Source organism: Heteronotia binoei, chromosome 2, assembly GCF_032191835.1.
Source record: "Heteronotia binoei isolate CCM8104 ecotype False Entrance Well chromosome 2, APGP_CSIRO_Hbin_v1, whole genome shotgun sequence".
NCBI classification, from domain to species: Eukaryota; Metazoa; Chordata; class Lepidosauria; order Squamata; family Gekkonidae; genus Heteronotia; species Heteronotia binoei.
Genome location: NC_083224.1, coordinates 114,517,192 through 114,534,819, shown reverse-complemented (window position 1 = coordinate 114,534,819; position 17,628 = coordinate 114,517,192). Strand labels below are relative to the sequence as shown.

General features: G+C 40.6%; 1 protein-coding gene across 1 annotated transcript in view; it reads left to right on the top strand.

Moving 5' to 3' along the window:
* Window positions 1-14,227, top strand: part of USP24 (ubiquitin specific peptidase 24) — a 162,770-nt gene extending 148,543 nt beyond the window's left edge. The window contains exons 56-67 of the mRNA XM_060231879.1: window positions 421-537; window positions 1,007-1,099; window positions 2,456-2,558; window positions 2,784-2,905; window positions 3,159-3,272; window positions 3,976-4,041; window positions 4,763-4,829; window positions 5,249-5,327; window positions 9,949-10,024; window positions 10,723-10,809; window positions 11,545-11,655; window positions 11,893-14,227. Coding sequence (XP_060087862.1) covers window positions 421-537; window positions 1,007-1,099; window positions 2,456-2,558; window positions 2,784-2,905; window positions 3,159-3,272; window positions 3,976-4,041; window positions 4,763-4,829; window positions 5,249-5,327; window positions 9,949-10,024; window positions 10,723-10,809; window positions 11,545-11,655; window positions 11,893-11,955 — 1,098 coding nt within the window. The 3' untranslated portion in view covers window positions 11,956-14,227. The remainder of the gene's footprint in view (window positions 1-420; window positions 538-1,006; window positions 1,100-2,455; window positions 2,559-2,783; window positions 2,906-3,158; window positions 3,273-3,975; window positions 4,042-4,762; window positions 4,830-5,248; window positions 5,328-9,948; window positions 10,025-10,722; window positions 10,810-11,544; window positions 11,656-11,892) is intronic.
* Window positions 14,228-17,628: the final 3,401 nt, after the last annotated feature.

Genomic DNA, 17,628 nt, shown 5'->3' with positions numbered 1-17,628 from the left:
TGTGTACAGATTTTGCTAAGCTTCTTAAGTTTGTTAACAACTTTAAAAAGCAGTCCTAAGCAAGTCAACTCTGGATTCTACTAAGGTCTATTCAGGAAAGTGCTTTTAGGATTGCACTGTTACTTACTGAGCTATTCCAGTTCTGCTCTATAGTGAGGTTGCATCTGCTGAAACCTGTGTGAGTGAGTTACATCTGAGTTATGAAGTGTTCTTTAAAATTGTCCAGTGAAGCACTAAGGGAGCAATCCAAAATGGCCATCCAAAGCAAAACTGTCCAGCTAGTATTGTTGTAATCAGGCGTCACTGTGGTTCTTAATAAACTATCTTACTACATGCCTTTTATTCAGTGCTTGAAAATTCTTTAATTTAAGCTGCCATTCCCAGACACTTTTAAGTCTCCTTATCTCTTCTCTTTTACAGTTAAAAAGTCTACATCAGCTAATAGAAGTGCTATTGGGTCTGCTGGACAAAGATGTACCTGAAAATTGTAAAAACTGTGCCCAGTATTTCTTTTTGTTCAACAACTTTGTGCAAAAGGTAACTCAGATAATCAATCTGCTACTACTTCAGTTTCACAAAAGTTCCAAGGCAAAATAAGCTGCTATGGAAAATATTGCCATTATCATGCAGAAATGCTGGTAGTTCTCTTAAAATTCAAAGAGTGCAAATTTTATAAAGTATTTTTTAAATTATTAAGTTTTGCATGTTGATTAGAACTGTATTATACATGTGGTATAAATAAATCCCCAGGGAACGAGTACTCATATCTCTTTCTAATATAAATGTAACACAAAAACTGAAAAGGGGAACAGGCTACAGTCTGGTGTTTAAAGAGTCATTCAAAGCCTTTTGGATCACTACAGCTGAATTTAATCAAACGTACTTAAGGCAATGTTTCACGGCATAATATTGAAAGATTTAATCTAAAATATTCAAATCACTTAACAGCAGAACAATTTTTAGAGAGCATGTTAAAAAATGACCTGTTCTGCCTGTCTTTTCACAGCAGGGTTTAAGAGCTTGTGATCTCCTCCTCAAGCATTCTGCCTTGAAGCATATGATAAACTTTCTTCTTGGCCCCAACCGGCAAAATAACCAGGTAACAAGATATTTTGAACACTCTGGTAGCATGAGCAGATTATCCACTGCATTCCAGTTTGTCTGTTCTGTAAAATAAAACTTGTGACTACCCCCTCCCTCCAGTTACTGGTGCTGCTGGCAGCCCTTTCAACTTCAGAGCCCAGATGAAATGCCAATGGGTGCCCTTTCTTAACAGGAAGCCAAGATAAAAGTTGTCTAGATTCTGCTCTACTGCTTCCCTTGGATCCTGCTTTCCAACAGCTAATAGCCCTTCAGGCTGAGCAGGATCCTAGTAATGTGTACAGTATAATGTAATGACAGCTGTCAGCAAAGCCAGTTAAACACAAGGCAGTTCTGAGCTCGCATTGTGATGAGCTTCTCCTTGGAAAACAGTGACATTTGGTAGCTGATAAAGGGATAATTTTCTTGCATGAACTGAATAGTCAGTTACTGCTTACAGTATAACATCATTCATGGCACAAAATGGCCTTGGTGCTATGTGCCCTAAAATCTAGAACATCTACCTAGCTAGTCCCTTGGAACAGAGGGCTCATATCTCAAAGGCTAGAAGAGATCATGCACATGGATTCCATATGGCATAGCATAGTTATGTACTTGGATTTTCATGAAAACATAGTTGTTACTTGCCCAGGAGCAAGCATGTAACTTTACCAGTATTTTCTCTGCCAGTACCAGTAGTTTCTCACCCCACTGTCAAGTCGGCAGATTCAATAACGAGTCCTTGTTGATAACAAAGTAGCTAGTTTATTGATATCATGGTTCTCGACTACAGTGAGATTGAAAGACTAAAGATCATACAGTAGAATGCAATCATATAAGGTATACTTCAAAGGGATTCTTGAGGGAGGGGTACTATGCAGGGCACATTCACACATTGATGTTACGATTTCTTTCTCAGGCCTGCTTTGGCCTTGAGCGTCTCTTGGCTCCAACCTCCCCCGATGCCCAGCCTGAGAAGGCCCGATAAACTCTTTCACATATTCCCATTTCAAAGCAAAACTACATAACAAAGGAAAGCAGGGGGGTGAGGAGAGTTCAAGCTAGCAGCATTGGGATACAGTATGGCTTTTCCCAGGATGCTTTTCTCCTGAACCAAAGATTGAGTGCAGGCCTGACCAAAGTTAAGAGCAGACTTGACACCCACCCCACTGTTGTGCCTGTCTAAACTGGTGTTCAGCAGCAGTTCTACTGGACTCAGGAGATAAAAGGCATGAAATGGTGCCTTAAAGGCTAAGAATACTTATTCCATTGTGTGTTTTCATGAGATGGATCAAGGATGTAAAGCAGCTCTGTATTGTGTGCTTTTAAAGTAGGCTTTGGTAAATACTTTTTGGAACCTTCTCTGCCAATACAGAATCGCAGATGGAGTTCACCACAAGCACGTGAGTTTGGATTCCTCCATAATACTGTGGCACTGCTTGTTTTGCACTCTGACGTCTCTTCACACAGGAAAGTGGGTAAGTACTGTTGGACTTGCCTTGGCAATCCAAGCTTGATTAATTGTCTCAGTAATAGTTTGGTTTGTTTATCAAGTAATTAAGCTGCAGGACTTTACTCAGTAACTCTTGTAGTGCTGGTTTTCAGTACTATATAGCAAAGGGATATAAAGTTGCTACTGAGACTAATGTCTTCTGGACTTATATGCATGTGTGTGTGTGTGTTTTCTCTCTCTCTCTTTAAAGCTCCTGGTCTGTTCACTTTGCATTCACCTCTTGGCATTACCACCTCAGGGCCACTGTTGGCTCTCCATGAAGAGGTAGAAGCTTTGCTGTTCCTTCCTGAGGGGAAACCTTACTTAATGGAGGTAAGCTACACTTCGTCTGCAATTGGTTATTTGATTATTTTATTAATGTAATGACGTTGTAAAGCAAACAACCATCCTACTTGGTGATTTTACAATAGTATGTGTTTCAAAACCAAGTGAAGAGGTACTAAATATGTTGCAAAGTGGCTATCCTATATAGTTGGCAATGTAGGAAGGGAAATCTTGTCTTCAGGGGGAAAAAATGCTCATCACCTTTTAGAAATCAGTTTTCTGATCATTCTTTCATCATTAGGTGATGCATGCTTTGAGGGAACTGACTGGATCGTTGATGTTTCTCCTTGAGATGGTGGTATATTGCTGCTTTTGTAATGAGCATTTTTCCTTTACCATACTACATTTAATTAAGGTAAGGAGAGGCTAGTCAGAGTGAACTTTCAAAACAGTTTGTTTCAGTGTTTCTGTGAAGTGCTTTAAAAGATTAAAAAATAAAAGATTTATATTATCTGCCTGATCATGATATCATCTGTTTCTAAATGCCCTCTGTTCAGAATTTTAAGAACCAGTTCACAGTTGAGTTTACTCTGTATAAAGTATGAAAAGGAAAATCATCAGAGTTAGGAATGGCCTTAACAGATGTGTGGATGGGGAAGGGGTTACATCACACATTTGTTTTCATGTTCTGGGTGTCTTGTATTATTATTATCATCATTATCTTTCATAATTCCTGACAACTAGAAAGTCGTGCTGTGTATTGGAAAAGCTGAGTCCAAAAAGATTGAGGGTGGGGATAAAGAAGCAGAGCATCTGCACATTTTGTCTTCACAGACATAGCTTTGCACCTGCTTTCCTTATTTACATGCGTTATTCTTTCTGCCACTCCTATAGCTCCCTAGTTGGGACCAACAATCTTCAGGAAGAATGCACAAATAAAAAGAAGTGAACAATCACTGAGATGTAAAACAACTTGCTAAAAAGTGATTTTCTGATTGCAGGGGTTTCTGACAAAGTAGCCTGTAGCCTGCTAGAATAGTTCAGATAATTTTTTAATGCGCTAATACTTACGTACGTGCTCTTCCTCCTGCCTGAGTCTGTATGTCTTTGGTTCACAGAATCAGCTGGAGACTGCGCCACCTCATGAACTGAAAAACACTTTCCACCTTCTTCATGAGATATTGGTAAGTCAAGAGATTGTAGATTTCATCCTGCTACTATTCTGCTTACAGAAGTGAGCGGAGGAGGACTGATCTTTCCTGGTGCCGCCTCATCTGCTTCAGCCTTCTCCCTGACTTGGTAGATTTCCTCAGATGAGAAGTGTTTGACCTTGAGGAGGGAGCATTTGATCTTGCCTTCCTCATCTCTGTCCTGGAAAGTGGTATTGTCCCATACATGGCGTATTTCCTTAACAGATCCAGTTTTCCAAGCAGTACTGTAGTATTCCTTGAATATACGTATAATTTGTCTTGTTGGCATAACAGTGCGTGCTGTTCATACAGTACTTTTAATTAAAATTGACTTTAGTAGGAGGGGACTAAGATAAGCTTTGATTCTTCCATAAGCATCATTGTAATTATCAAGTTACCATTTAACTTTGGTTCAGTCATCACCTGCTGTTTGGCAAATGCAGTTTGCTTAGGAATAAATCATATGTAGTGTATTCTGACAATATAGTTCCTTTTGTTCACACAGGTAAATTCAGATGAGGACAATGGGCATGACTCCAACAACAATAATTATGTTGTACTTTAACCAAACAGACATTATTATGGTCAAGGTTATTTGCCTTTCTTTACTTCTAACTGAATAATGTCGCACCAAAACCTAAAATGCCAGACTCTTTCACTGGAATATAGGCACCAGATCATTATTATCTCCCAAACTTTCTTTTCCTTTTTGCAGATTATTGAAGACCCATTGCAAATAGAGCGGGTCAAGTTTGCATTTGAAACAGAAAATGGATTGCTAGGCAAGTAAATCTGCTGTGTGGAGTTAGTGGCCTGGTTTCAAAGCTGTTCAGCTACTATGGTCTCAAGCAAACTTTATTTTTGTGTTGTATTTACAGTTTTATACACTTGGAAATTGAAGTACTTTTTATCCCTTTGTCTCCTGCATTTTTAATAGGGGTATCAGATGTTTAAAGTATTGTAATGGAGCTATATTACTAGCCAAAACAATGATCTTTAAATGGTTTTTTTAATTCCAGGTGGTAGTCCCACCATTTGTTCCATTTTTATTTAAGAAATAGAGGTAAGCTTTTTGAGTTGAGCTGGGAATAGGATGTTTTTCAAGTTGAAGAAAGCATAAGTCATGGTATCTAATTATCCTGCAATGTAATACTCTACTTCTAAAGTCCTGTTTCTTAAAGCACTTTCTTTTCTTTAACAGCTTTGATGCATCATAGTAACCATGTGGACAGCAGCCGCTGTTATCAGTGTGTCAAATTCTTAGTCACTCTTGCTCAGAAGTAAGTGTAACAGCCAGCAGAAGTGAAAGTTCAGTGAATTCTGTATATGTCAATGATTACACGCTTCTGAGCATCTCTTTCAAAGACAGCCTTGATTGAGTCTTTGCTACTTCGCTTTAGCCTTAACTTGTAGGTCAAAATAGAATCCATGGAACAGGCACTGTATTTATTTCTATTTATTAAAACATTTCTGTCTTACCACTTTAGTGACTTATGGTTGATTTCACACCACTAGCTGAAGCAAGTTGACAGAAGGATTAAAATTAATATAAAAATTTCATGGAGACAGTGACTTCCATAAAACTTCTAACATCCTCCAAAGCATAGTTTATCACAGAGACTATTCTATCCATAAAAGTCTCATCTAAATAAGATTGCCTTACATTGTCTTTAGAGGCCATCCTTCTTGGAAGGCTGTTCCAAAGAATCAGGGCTGCTATGTAAAAGTTCAGTCCTGGGTGATAACTTAACAAATAATAATAATAAATTTATTTTTGTATCCCGCCCTCCCCCGCCAAAGGCAGGCTCAGGGCGGCTAACAGGCATGGTAAGTACCATGGTACAATAAAATACAATAAAATACAATCATTACTATAAACAGTTAAATAAATTAAGTTACATTCATAAATTAAACTAGAACTTAAATACAAGAGAAAACCATCCTGATTTGTCATTTAAGGTGCTACATTCAGAGTGTGTATAGAATGGCTAACTGTCATATCTCGGGCTTCATCCAAAAGCGAGCTGAAAGAGGGCGGTTTTGCAAGCCCTGCAAAACTGGTTTAGGTCTCGCAGGGCTCGCACCTCCTCTGGTAGTTGGTTCCACCATTGGGGAGCCATTGTTGAGAAGGCTTGCTCCCTCGTTGATTTCAATCTAGCCTCCCTTGGTCCAGGGATTTTTAAAAGGTTTTGAGAACTAGATATCAGTGCTCTCTTAGGAACATATGGGGGGAGGCGGTCCCTAAGGTAGGCAGGTCCTCGGCCATATAGGGCTTTAAAGGTAATAGCCAGCACCTTGTAGCGAACTCGGAACACAATTGGCAGCGAGTGCAGCTCCTGCAGCCGAGGCTGTATGTGTTCCCACCGAGGTAGTCCCACTAACAGCCTGGCTGCCGCATTCTGCACTAGCTGCAACTTCCGGGTTCTGTACAGGGGCAGCCCCATGTAGAGGGCATTATAGTAGTCTAATCTTGAGGTGACCGTTGCATGGATCACAGTTGCCAGGTCGCTACGTTCCAAGAAGGGGGCCAGCTGCCTCGCCCTCCTAAGATGGAAAAAGGCGGATTTAGCAGTGGCAGCTATCTGGGCTTCCATTGTCAGGGAAGGCTCCAGTAGCACTCCCAAACTTTTCACCCTGCGCACTGGTATCAGTGACGCACCGTCAAACGTTGGTAGGAAGGTCTCCTCTCCAGGCCCGCCACAGCCTACGCAAAGGACCTCAGTCTTCGCTGGATTCAGTTTCAGCCCGCTCAGCCTGAGCCAACCAGCCACGGCTTGCAACGCCCAGTCCAGGTTTATAGGGACATTGTCAGTCCGGCCGTCCATCAGTAGATAGAGCTGGGTGTCATCAGCGTACTGGTGGCAACCCAGCCCATACCCCCGGACGATCTGGGCAAGGGGGCGCATGTAGATGTTAAACAACATTGGGGAGAGAACCGCCCCCTGAGGCACCCCACAATTAAGCGGGCGTCTCTGGGACAGCTCCCCTCCAATCGCCACCCTTTGTCTCCGACCTTCCAGGAAGGAGGAGAGCCACTGTAAGGCTAGCCCCTGAATTCCTGCATCGGCGAGGCGGCGGGTCAGCAGCCAATGGTCGACCATATCGAACGCGGCCGATAGGTCTAACAACAGCAACACTGACGAGCCGCCTCGATCCAGGTGTCGCCGGAGGTCATCCATGAGGGCGACCAGAACTGTCTCCGTCCCATGGCCCGGGCGGAAGCCAGACTGGCACGGATCTAAGGACTTAGGGAGGGCTCCAAGCAGCAGTCATTTTGTAGAAAAATAGGTGGTGGAGCTCATCCAGGGATTGTTATGCAGCTGCACATACTATTCACTGGACAAGGAGGTGGAACTCTCAGAAGGAGGTGGAACTCTCAGAAAGGTACAGGAGCTGTGCTCCTGTGAGCTCCCACTGAATCTGAGCCCTGGCTCCAAGAGAAATAAACCCTGAAATGATGCAGGGGCTTATACCAGGAGAGACTGTTCCTCAAGTTGGCATGCAGTTATGCAGGGCATTAGGGCTTACAAGTATCTTGAATGGGATCCAGGAACATGTCCCAGTGGACCTGTGTCAAGATATGAATAATATGCTCCCGCTTCCAGGCTCCAGCCAACATGTAAGCAGTTGTATTCTTATACCATCTGGAGCTTTAGAACCTTTTCAAGGGCAAGCTCACACAGACTGTGTTGCAATAATTTAGTTCTGAAGTTTCAGAAACATGGATCAGCTTTGCCAGATCAACCAAATCAAAATACTTTATTTGCTTTCGCCAGCATTGGGTCTTCGACTAATATTTATTTATTTACTTAAAACATTTATTGACTACCTTTCTCCCTTGCAGAACTCAAAGCAGCTTACAATATTAATAAGTTATTATAAAAACATAATAAAAACAACTATTATAAATCTTATTAAAGACACAGTTTAAAACCACTGTCGTGCAGAGTGATAAAGCAGCAGTACTGTGGTCTGAACTCTCTGCTCACGACCTGAGTTTGATTCCAGCGGAATCTGGATTCAGGTAGCCGACCCAAGGTTGACTCAGCCTTCCATAAAATGAGTACCCAGCTTGCTGGGGGGAAAGTGTAAAAAAAGACTGGAGAAGACAACGGCAAACCACCCCGTAAAAAAGTCTGCCGTGAAAACGCTGTGAAAGCAACGTCACCCCAGAGTCGGAAACGACTGGTGCTTACACAGGGGACCTTTCCTTTTTTCCTTAAAACCACTCAAAAGAATGTCAGCTTCAGCCCTACATCATCTTATGTGGGTAGAGCAGTTCTACCTGCCTTACCAACCAACATCACTTTCAGAGTGTCCAGTTAGATTTTCATTTATAAATTGGCCTATAAAAACCTCACATATTTTCATGTCATAAAGAGCTCATTCTGTATGCCTGTTATTGGATTTTAGCCAAACCACGTTGACTGTTCTTTCTGAGCTTTATTTAAGTGTGCATGCGGTAACCAGAACACTACAAAAAGCTGGGTCACATTGGTTACATTTGCCCCAGGCTTTTGTTAGTGAGCTTATGAAACTGCCAGCATTCAATTAAATTTTTGGAGATAATTTCATTCATGTTGTGAAACCAGTTGCATTTGGTGAGATTTCAGGTCTAAACCTGTGACATTTGGAAACACCCAAAGGTACAGAGTGGGGGTGGCCAAACTTGCTTTACATAAGAGCCACATAGAATAAATGTCAGATGATTGAGAGCCACAAGACATGGATGCCAGATGTTTGAGAGCTGCAAGATGGATGGACAAAAGGAAGGAAGGCAAGCAAATAGATGGGGGGAGAGAGGTGGAGAAAAGCAACTTTAACTTTAAATACATTCACTAAGCTGCCATCTGGCTTGTCTTGGAGAACTGATTTAAGGAGATAAATTCTGCAAGCTGGCCGATAGAGTGATGGGCACTTCAAGAACCACACAATATGTGTGAAAGAGCCACATGTGGCTCCCGAGCCACAGTTTGGCCACCCCTGGTACAGAGTAGTCATCTTCCAGGTGAACAGGACAGTTTTGTTCTTCAGTAAATTACTGGTTGAACTTGCTTGATCTTGTGACAATTACCTTTTTTATGATAGCAAGAAGGAAGATGGTTAAGAAGCTGTACTGAGAGCTAGTAGCTACTGAGTAGTGCAGAGGATAAAGTAACTATTCAGGGAGTTATAGGGAAATTGTATGTTGAGACAAGTTTTAGGTTTATATTAGCTAATCACCCATGAATACCTTTGTTTAGTCACTTTTGCATATTAGCAGCCTAAACAAATAGAACTAGGGGACTCAGATGTCCTGTGTTATGCCCACTGTGGCAGTAGCTCAGAGAGAATAATGTTGAGGAGCTGCTAACACAAATTCTGCAGAATTTGAAAACTTGTATTCTCCCTCTGAGGTAGAGGATATCTTGGTGGGTCCCACAGTCTAATAGAGGGGCAGGAACTACTTTTTTCCTCTTCCTGTCCCAGTTGTGGAAGTCACCTGCCCTTTTAAAGACCATGACAGGAAGAGGAAAAAATAGTTCCTGCCTCCCTGATTGGATGGTAGGAATCACTCACTAAGATGTCCTCCTTTCATCAGAGGAGAAGGTGAGTGACCAGTGACCCATTCTGTATGTATTCACTCACTGCAAATTGTTACAGTGAATAGGTGTCTTAAGTGGCCACTTGCCTAGCTGCTTGTGACAAGTAAGTTACTTCTGCGTGACCTGGCAGGAAAGATTTGAGGGGGAGAATAAAAATTTGGTTATATGTTACATGCAGCATTAATAAATCTGAAATATTTAACCTTCTCTATACATTTTTTCATTCTGCAAACTGGATTGGATTTATAGTAGTTCTTGGCATGTGAAAGGGTAGTGCCACTTTAACACATGGTGATACCTTTTTTAATTCTCAAAGGTGCTCTGCTGCTAAAGATTATTTCAAAGAGAATTCACATCATTGGAGCTGGGCTGTACAGTGGCTTCAAATAAAGGTAATTTAACTGCAGCTAAGACGCTTTAGCTACTAGTACATAATGGAAAGATTCATTCATATAACTATATTTCAAGCTAATATCAATTATAACATGTGTATAAAGTGCCCATAATTGTGCTACATGAAAAATACCTTCTGAAAGTCTGAAACCTAATGACAGACAAATAAGAGACTGAAGTCTGGTTTCAATAGCTTTCTGGCATACTGCTCTCATTGAAGCACTGTTCTTGGGGAGAGAATAAAAGACTGTGTGCCTTGTGTAATTCAGTCACCCTGAGCAGTAATATTCTGCAGATTTCTTCAGATTCACTAGGCAGGCTGCTGATTATTGTCTGGGCAAAAACACTGACATTTCTTTGCTGCATGAAGGTAATGGTGGTTCTCCTGTTCAGCTACTATGTGTTCTCATTAGTTGGTCATGTTGGGCTTCCAGCATTCTACACTATTAAGCAGCTGTCCCAAAAATGCCATCTTTACCTTCTTCACTGGCTAATTTAAAAGTCTGTTTTCTTCTCATAAAATAAGGGTATTTTGTCGTGGCTATGCTAGCATCTTGCTCAAAAACTGAGGAATGTTTCATGACTCTTGGTGATGACACAGACTCCCATTAACGCTGGATTTCTTCCTCTCAGCCTAAAGCCTGAACACTTAACCTAAATGATTCTACAGTTTTAATATGTTTTTACATTTCTCTAGATGTCCGAACACTACTGGGCTCCACAGAGTAATGTATCCAATGAAACCTCAACCGCCAAAACCTTTCAGCGCACTATTTCTGCACAGGTATATGGCTGTATTTGGCACTAAGGGGGGGGGGGAACCTCATGTGACTCTCCTGATCTGATAGGTGGCAGTTATCTTTCTATACAGAGATATTATGGCAAAATGTTTATTGTTATTGAGAAACTTAGCTCATTTATATACACTTCTAGCCAGTGCTATACAGCAGTTAAGGGGCAATAGTTCCTATTTATTTTTCAACTGTAATGCAATTTCAATGTGTAGAAACCTTAAACTACAATTATTAAGACTGGAGTCTTAATTTTCCTGAAATATAATTTGGCTAACTTGAAGAAGTCCATTATTTGCCTAGTGAAACAGGACTGCACTGTTTTGTAACCCCCCCCCCCCCTATTTTAATATTTTTAATCCCTTGTAGTGCAGTATCACCCTTCAATCTGGCTTGAGTTGTTTAAAACTTTTATGAGGTGCAGCAATTCATTGCCTGTAAAACTTGCTTCATAGACTGGGGCTGTGCAGAGGAAGCCTGTCCACATGGACACTGCATTTCTTAGACAGCTACTGGTGCTTCACATGATGAACCTCAGCCTGCATGTTGCTTGTAGGTGCTGCACTCCTGTGTGCCAAGCACCAGTGTTTACTGCAATTCTTGGGTAGGGGAGGTAACATTCAGACCAGTCCCAAGTAATATTTGTAGAAATAGTTGTTTCCTTTTCCTAGAAAGCTGTGCAGTCATACAAAAACAATAGCATATCTCAAGTCTGTGCTGTTCCTTAGGACACATTGGCATATGCCACAGCCTTGTTGAATGAAAAAGATCAATCAGGAAGCAGTAATGGATCTGAGAGCAGTCCTGCCAATGAGAATGGAGGGAGACATCTACAACAGGTAAACAAAAGACCTTTAAGAATCCATTTTGTTCCTACTTAGAAAATACAGTTTACAGTTAATTTTTTGTAATGCACAGATCTCATTATCATTAACTCCATTATTAGCATCATGAAAGTTTAGAGAAACTGTGCCTGTTGACCGACTTTGTCCCAGTAGGCCTTCCTGTTCTGGCATATGCTACTGTCACCTTTCCTTTTACTGAACTGAGCAGTGAATTTCTGTGTTTTTTGAAAGGGCTCGGTGTCTCCCATGATGATTGGTGAACCTAAAAGTGACCTTGATGATGTGGACCCTTAATGGGTAGCTGCTAACTGAAGAATAGATGTTCTGCAGGAATATTGAGTATCTGGCGCCTTTCTGATCCTGCTAGAATCCCATCGCTTACATCCTGAAAAGAATCTGAAGTGAAGGCTCTCTAAGAATCAGTGGCCATGCTTCTTTCTAAAGATTTCAAAGTATTCTTCAGCTGAAAAGCTTAAGCATAAGGCTGCAAGGGGCTCCTGACTTCCTTGGCAGTTCTTGTGAGATTCTAGTCCAGGAATGGGTACAGAAAGATCTATCAAAGATTTTTACTAGTTAAAAGAGGAAAAAAATCCAGTGGTTGAAATTTTTATTATGTGAATCTTTAATGAGTGAATGTATAACTATTGCTTTTTCTGTGATGCTGCAAAAAAACTTTTGGTTTTTATACAGAAGAAAAAAAAATGACTGCCTTTAGGTATGGTGGACAAATTTTTAATCTTTCTGATAATATTGAATAGAAATATTCAAAATTATGTAAAAATGTGTGATGATTTACTTTTGGCATTGTAAAATATTAGTTAAGAATCAGTTTACACAAGAACCTTTGTATTTAATATGTCTCCTGTGTAATTTGTATAGCGCTTTACAGAAAGGGCTCACTTAAACGCCCTTTTGTGTAAGGATGGTTATTCCTTATGGAATGGTTTTGGTACAAGGAACTCTGGAATTGGTGACCTTTTTTGATGTCATAAGTAAATGGGTAAGAGCAATAAAAGAGCTTTGTTTATTCCAAGAATACATGTATGCATTGTGGCATCAATGGATCTTTGAAAAACTGTTGATGAGTAAGTTTGAAAAAGCACTTTAAGACAGAATTTTATTGCTGTTTGCCTCCTTTAAATCATCATTCTAATACTTGGAGACATATTGAATAAATGGTAGTCTTAATGATGTGATCTGCAATCATTTGCTTATGCTTTTGAAACTGAGAGAATTTGAATTGGCTGTATATGATTCCTTGAATGACATGAGTACATGTGAATTTTTAGAAAACATTTTAACACAGGCAAAGGATAGTTGGTTTTGTTTTGCTGAACCAGGCATACTGCAGATTTACTTGCTCCTTAATAACTGGAAACCAATTGAACTTCATGGGTGCACCTTTTTTGTTTTCCCATGGAGAGTGCAGTTTAAGTGATCTTTCTCCACCAGTTCTGCATATTAGCTTCTGTTGTGCCAATTTAGAGTTTCATTTTCAGTTTTCTGTACTGCTTTTGGCCTTTTGTTCATGGATTTTGCCTTAATTTGAACAAAATGCCCCATGCGCATGAATTGAGTGGAAAATTTACAGAGTGCCTGGGTTATTGCCATTGAGGAAAGATTTGCCAAGTCAAAGGCACAACCAACCAAAAAGTGCCTTTTTTTTCTTTTTACTTTTATGTCCTGTTGCAAAACCTGATTTGACAGACAGCTTTCTTCACTGTTGAAGGAAACAGCCATACATCTTTCAGTTGCAATTCTTTACCACATATGTGAATCAAAGAAACATTGCTAGTATTGCATGTGCAAAGTGATGACACCTTTTGAATTTCTTGTCTTCACTGAAACATGATGGAATTTAACCATTTTATAAAACCCCTCCAAATAAGTTTCTAGGAAATTTTAGTGATATTTTAAAAGTTTTGAATAAATGTTAATGCTCTTTTCCATAGTGCTTCAACTAAATCTGAGCAAGTATACAGAGATCATATTATAGGGAAGTATCACTCTTATTTATGTAAAGCAAGTTAAGTCATTTCCATTATTTCCTATGGAAAAGCTGGTTTTCTTACCACAGGTTGCAGTTGTATTTGCCTTGCCTGTGATTTTTGCATTGCTTGCAAAATCACAAGAATGATCTGTTTTGCCATCATATATCCTAAAACCATTGTAGGCTGTTTCCTGCTCCTCTTCCTGCTTGTACAAAGTTGATTATTATCGGTTTTTAATAAGATACTTTGTTGGTTATCTGGTTTCCTGCTGCTGTCACTTGAACCTGCTGAAGAATATTTTTTTTAAAAAAAATGCAACAAATCTAGTTTGCTGTGTAAATTGTGACATGTTTCTATGTTGTGATCACTTTTACTGCCAGTCTTTTTTGGATGAAAAATGGATTTTATACATATTAACAGAATATTCTGCAGGGGCAACTACAGTACATACTGTAGGGGCTCATTGTATGCATTTGTCCAGCTGATTCCTTAAGGCACTTGATACTGGAAAAGAAAAGGCAGTTTTCATGGAAAAATCCTAGTCAGTGGAATAAAGTTTATTCCTTTCACCAAAACTCAGTCTGATCTTTAGATTGTGCAAAGAGGTAAGGGTTTTGTTTGTTTGTTTTACCTACTAAATTGCCCTATACTTAAGCAGAATTTAAGAAGAGGAATGTCTGTCACCCTGATGCACTAGGAAGTGGCTAGGAAAATTCTGAGAATTTTTACCCTCTTAGTTGCAGTTATCTTATTTCTTATTCAAACTGCTTCCTGTGTGTGTCGATTTCCCCTTATCCCAAGGAAACTAAACACATAATAAGGTCAGTTGTGGGGCAGGACATCTTTAAAAGACTTACACAGCTGGGTTCCAGATCTTGCTATCACCGATCTCCTCCTCACAAATGACTCCTGCCTTTTCCCCCCTGCACCCAGCTGAGAGGAGTTTTTCTGACCAATGGAAGAGAAAATACAAAATAGATATTGCAGATCAATAGTCCACATATCTGTTTCCTTTTCATTCTCTAACTGGGTAGTTCCCTCAAAATTATTAGTTATGAATCTTTTAGCCATACATAATTGTGAAATAAGAGAATCATAAATATGCATGAATTCCAAAGTTGGGAAACACTGGCCTTTCCACCAGAGATGGAAATGTTTTGGTACCAAAGATTTTATTATCCTCCTCTTTTCTACCACCCACCAGAACTGCATGTAAATAAATAACATTCTGAAAAGTTGCCTTCAATGGATGCTACCATTATGCATCCCCTATATAAGGTTATAGAAAACTTTATTTTTTCAAAAAGATACTTTAAAAATGTACTATATAAAAATAATAAATAGTTTGTAGGTACAAAGGTAAAATTCACAACACTAAGAAAAGTTTCTCTACATTAAGGAGCTATACATTACATTAGGAAGGTTCATATGTGCAACCCCAAAAACAGACCATAATAGAATATTGCATGCTATGGATCATTTGTGATACTCTTCTTGTCCTGGAGCAAGGAAAAGCCATTTAGAATATTTTAACATAGTAATTAAGCATACCACAATGATTTGATTACACAAATGACTGGCAAATGTAAGATGCAAAGGAAAGGAAAAGTTGTATATTGTTTTAATTGGTTTATCAGTAAACCAAGCTGTTTGATCTGAACTGCTGATAGCGTGTTACTTGTTTTGACTTCACAGTATCTCAAGTGCAGCTAAAGGTCAATTGATAGTACTTGATTGCCTGAGTCTCTGAAGTGCTTTTAAAAGCGTTGGGTGCTTTCACATTTTTTAAAAAACTAGACCCATATCAGGGCAGTGGGATTCTTGGAGCCCAGTAATAAAACCCTTTTTACAGGCTTTAAATTTTTCCTTCTGTCTGTTCAGTGGAAACTCCTTTTCTAGGTCTTTAATTTCATTGATGTCAGCAGTGCCTGCCTCACTCAGCCTAGCATATAAAAACTACCTGGGTTCATTCAGATATGCAGCATTGGCCTAAAGACTGGATGTACAGCATCCAAAACCAATTTAGCCATTGTTTATTCTGTCCCTGTTCCTGTTCCATGCAAAGGGCTGAAGTTTGCAATGAAGGCAGTTTGGTCACTATTCCTGGGAATAGCTCTGTAAGGCACTTTGGAATTAGCAATGTTAAAGACATTTACATCTGCATTCAGAGCACACATACAATCAAGCTGTAGTGGAATTACTGAGTTCTTGGTGGAGCTTTAAAGCAATGTTGGTGTCCAAACAGTTTTTTTTTTTTAATTTGCAGTCATTTCCCTAGCTGAGAATTGCAGCAATAGCTCTTGTATTCTTTAGTCTGTGCTGCTAACCTTATCAAGTTCCCTGTGTGTAAGGTGCAGAATACTAATATTCACAAAATGGATTACAGGCTAGGTTGAGTCTGAAAGGTGGAGTGCCATAATGTATTGCTTACCAAAGAACCTAACCATAACATGGAAAGAACTCTAAAAAACACTGGTTTTAAAGCTATGGAGCTTGGTATCAAGGGTAGATGATCTTGCCTTTAATTCCTTACAAATGGCTTATTCTGGGGCCAGGCTTCAGTTTCCCACAAAAATCTTTGCTGCTGCTCCTATTCTTTATCCTTGTTCCCAGACCATCTTTAGTCAGCCTGCTTTCTTGGATGGTTCATCTTGGAATTGGGGGTATATGAACATTATCAGTCTGGTATCTGACTGATTGGACATTATGAATAGACGTTTTAAAAATAAACAGGTTGCTTACCTGTAACTGATGATCTTCGAGTGGTCATCTGTGCAGTCACACACATGGGTCTTGCCGCAGGCAACGGATCCATACCTCGGAGCTCCAATAGCTCGCCTATAGCGTCTTTTGGCGCGCTTTCCTCCCGCCCTGGGGAGCAGGCAGCGACTGCGCATGCCTGGAGCGGGGGGAGAGTGCCCATTCCACTCAGTTTCTTCCAGCCGCCGTTGGCACTGACACTATACAAGGTTAAGCAACAATTACAAGAGGCCAGCAGCGGGGAAGGCTGGGTGGGCGTGTGTGACTGCACAGATGACCACTCGAAGATCATCAGTTACAGGTAAGCAACCTGTTTATCTTCTTCGTGGTCTCTGTGCAGTCCCACACATGGGTGACTAGCCAGCTAAATGTCTTGGAGGAGGGTGCTGGTAAAAGAAGAAAGTTAGTCACATAAACATATCACATGATATTATGCAAAATAGAGATGGAAGCGGATACACTCACCCCTAACTTCAGTGGAAGATGGATCTGAGGACCGCTTGTCCGAAGGAGGCGTCACGTCTCGCACGAACGTCTAAGGCATAATGGGAGACGAACGTGGATGGTGAGGACCATGATGCAGCCGCACAAATGTCCTCTAGGGAGACGCCTTGCAGGAAAGCCGAAGACGTTGAGACCGCTCTAGTAGAGTGGGCCTTAAGGCCTTCGGGCAGAGGCTGTTTAGCCAGTTCGTAACACAACCTGATGGCACTAACTACCCATTTAGGTAGTCTCTGGGTAGAAATTTTGTGTCCTTTGTGAGGATTTCCGTAGACCACAAACGGATTAGGGTCCTTACGGAAAGATTGTGTACGATCAAGATAGAAAGATAAAGCCCTTCTAACATCCAAGGAATGCAGGGCTCGTTGTCCTGGGTCGGTTGGGTTGGAGAAAAACGTTGGCAGAGAAGTTGAAGTCGATAAGTGGAACTGGGAGACAACTTTATGAAGGAATGCAGGGTCCGGTCGCAGAACAACCTTGTCCCTGTGGAAAATGGGAGGATCGTGGCGGAAGGCGCATAAATCACTTGCCCGTTTTCCTGAGGTAAGGGCTACTAGCAATGCTGTCTTCCAGGAAAGAAGGTTAAGGTCTATGGTAGCCATGGGTTCAAAGGGAACTTTCATCAGGCAGGAAAGGACTAGGGATAAACTCCAAGTCGGGACGAAGGGCTTAACAGGTGGATTGAGGTGCAACATGCCCTTAAGAAAGGACTTAG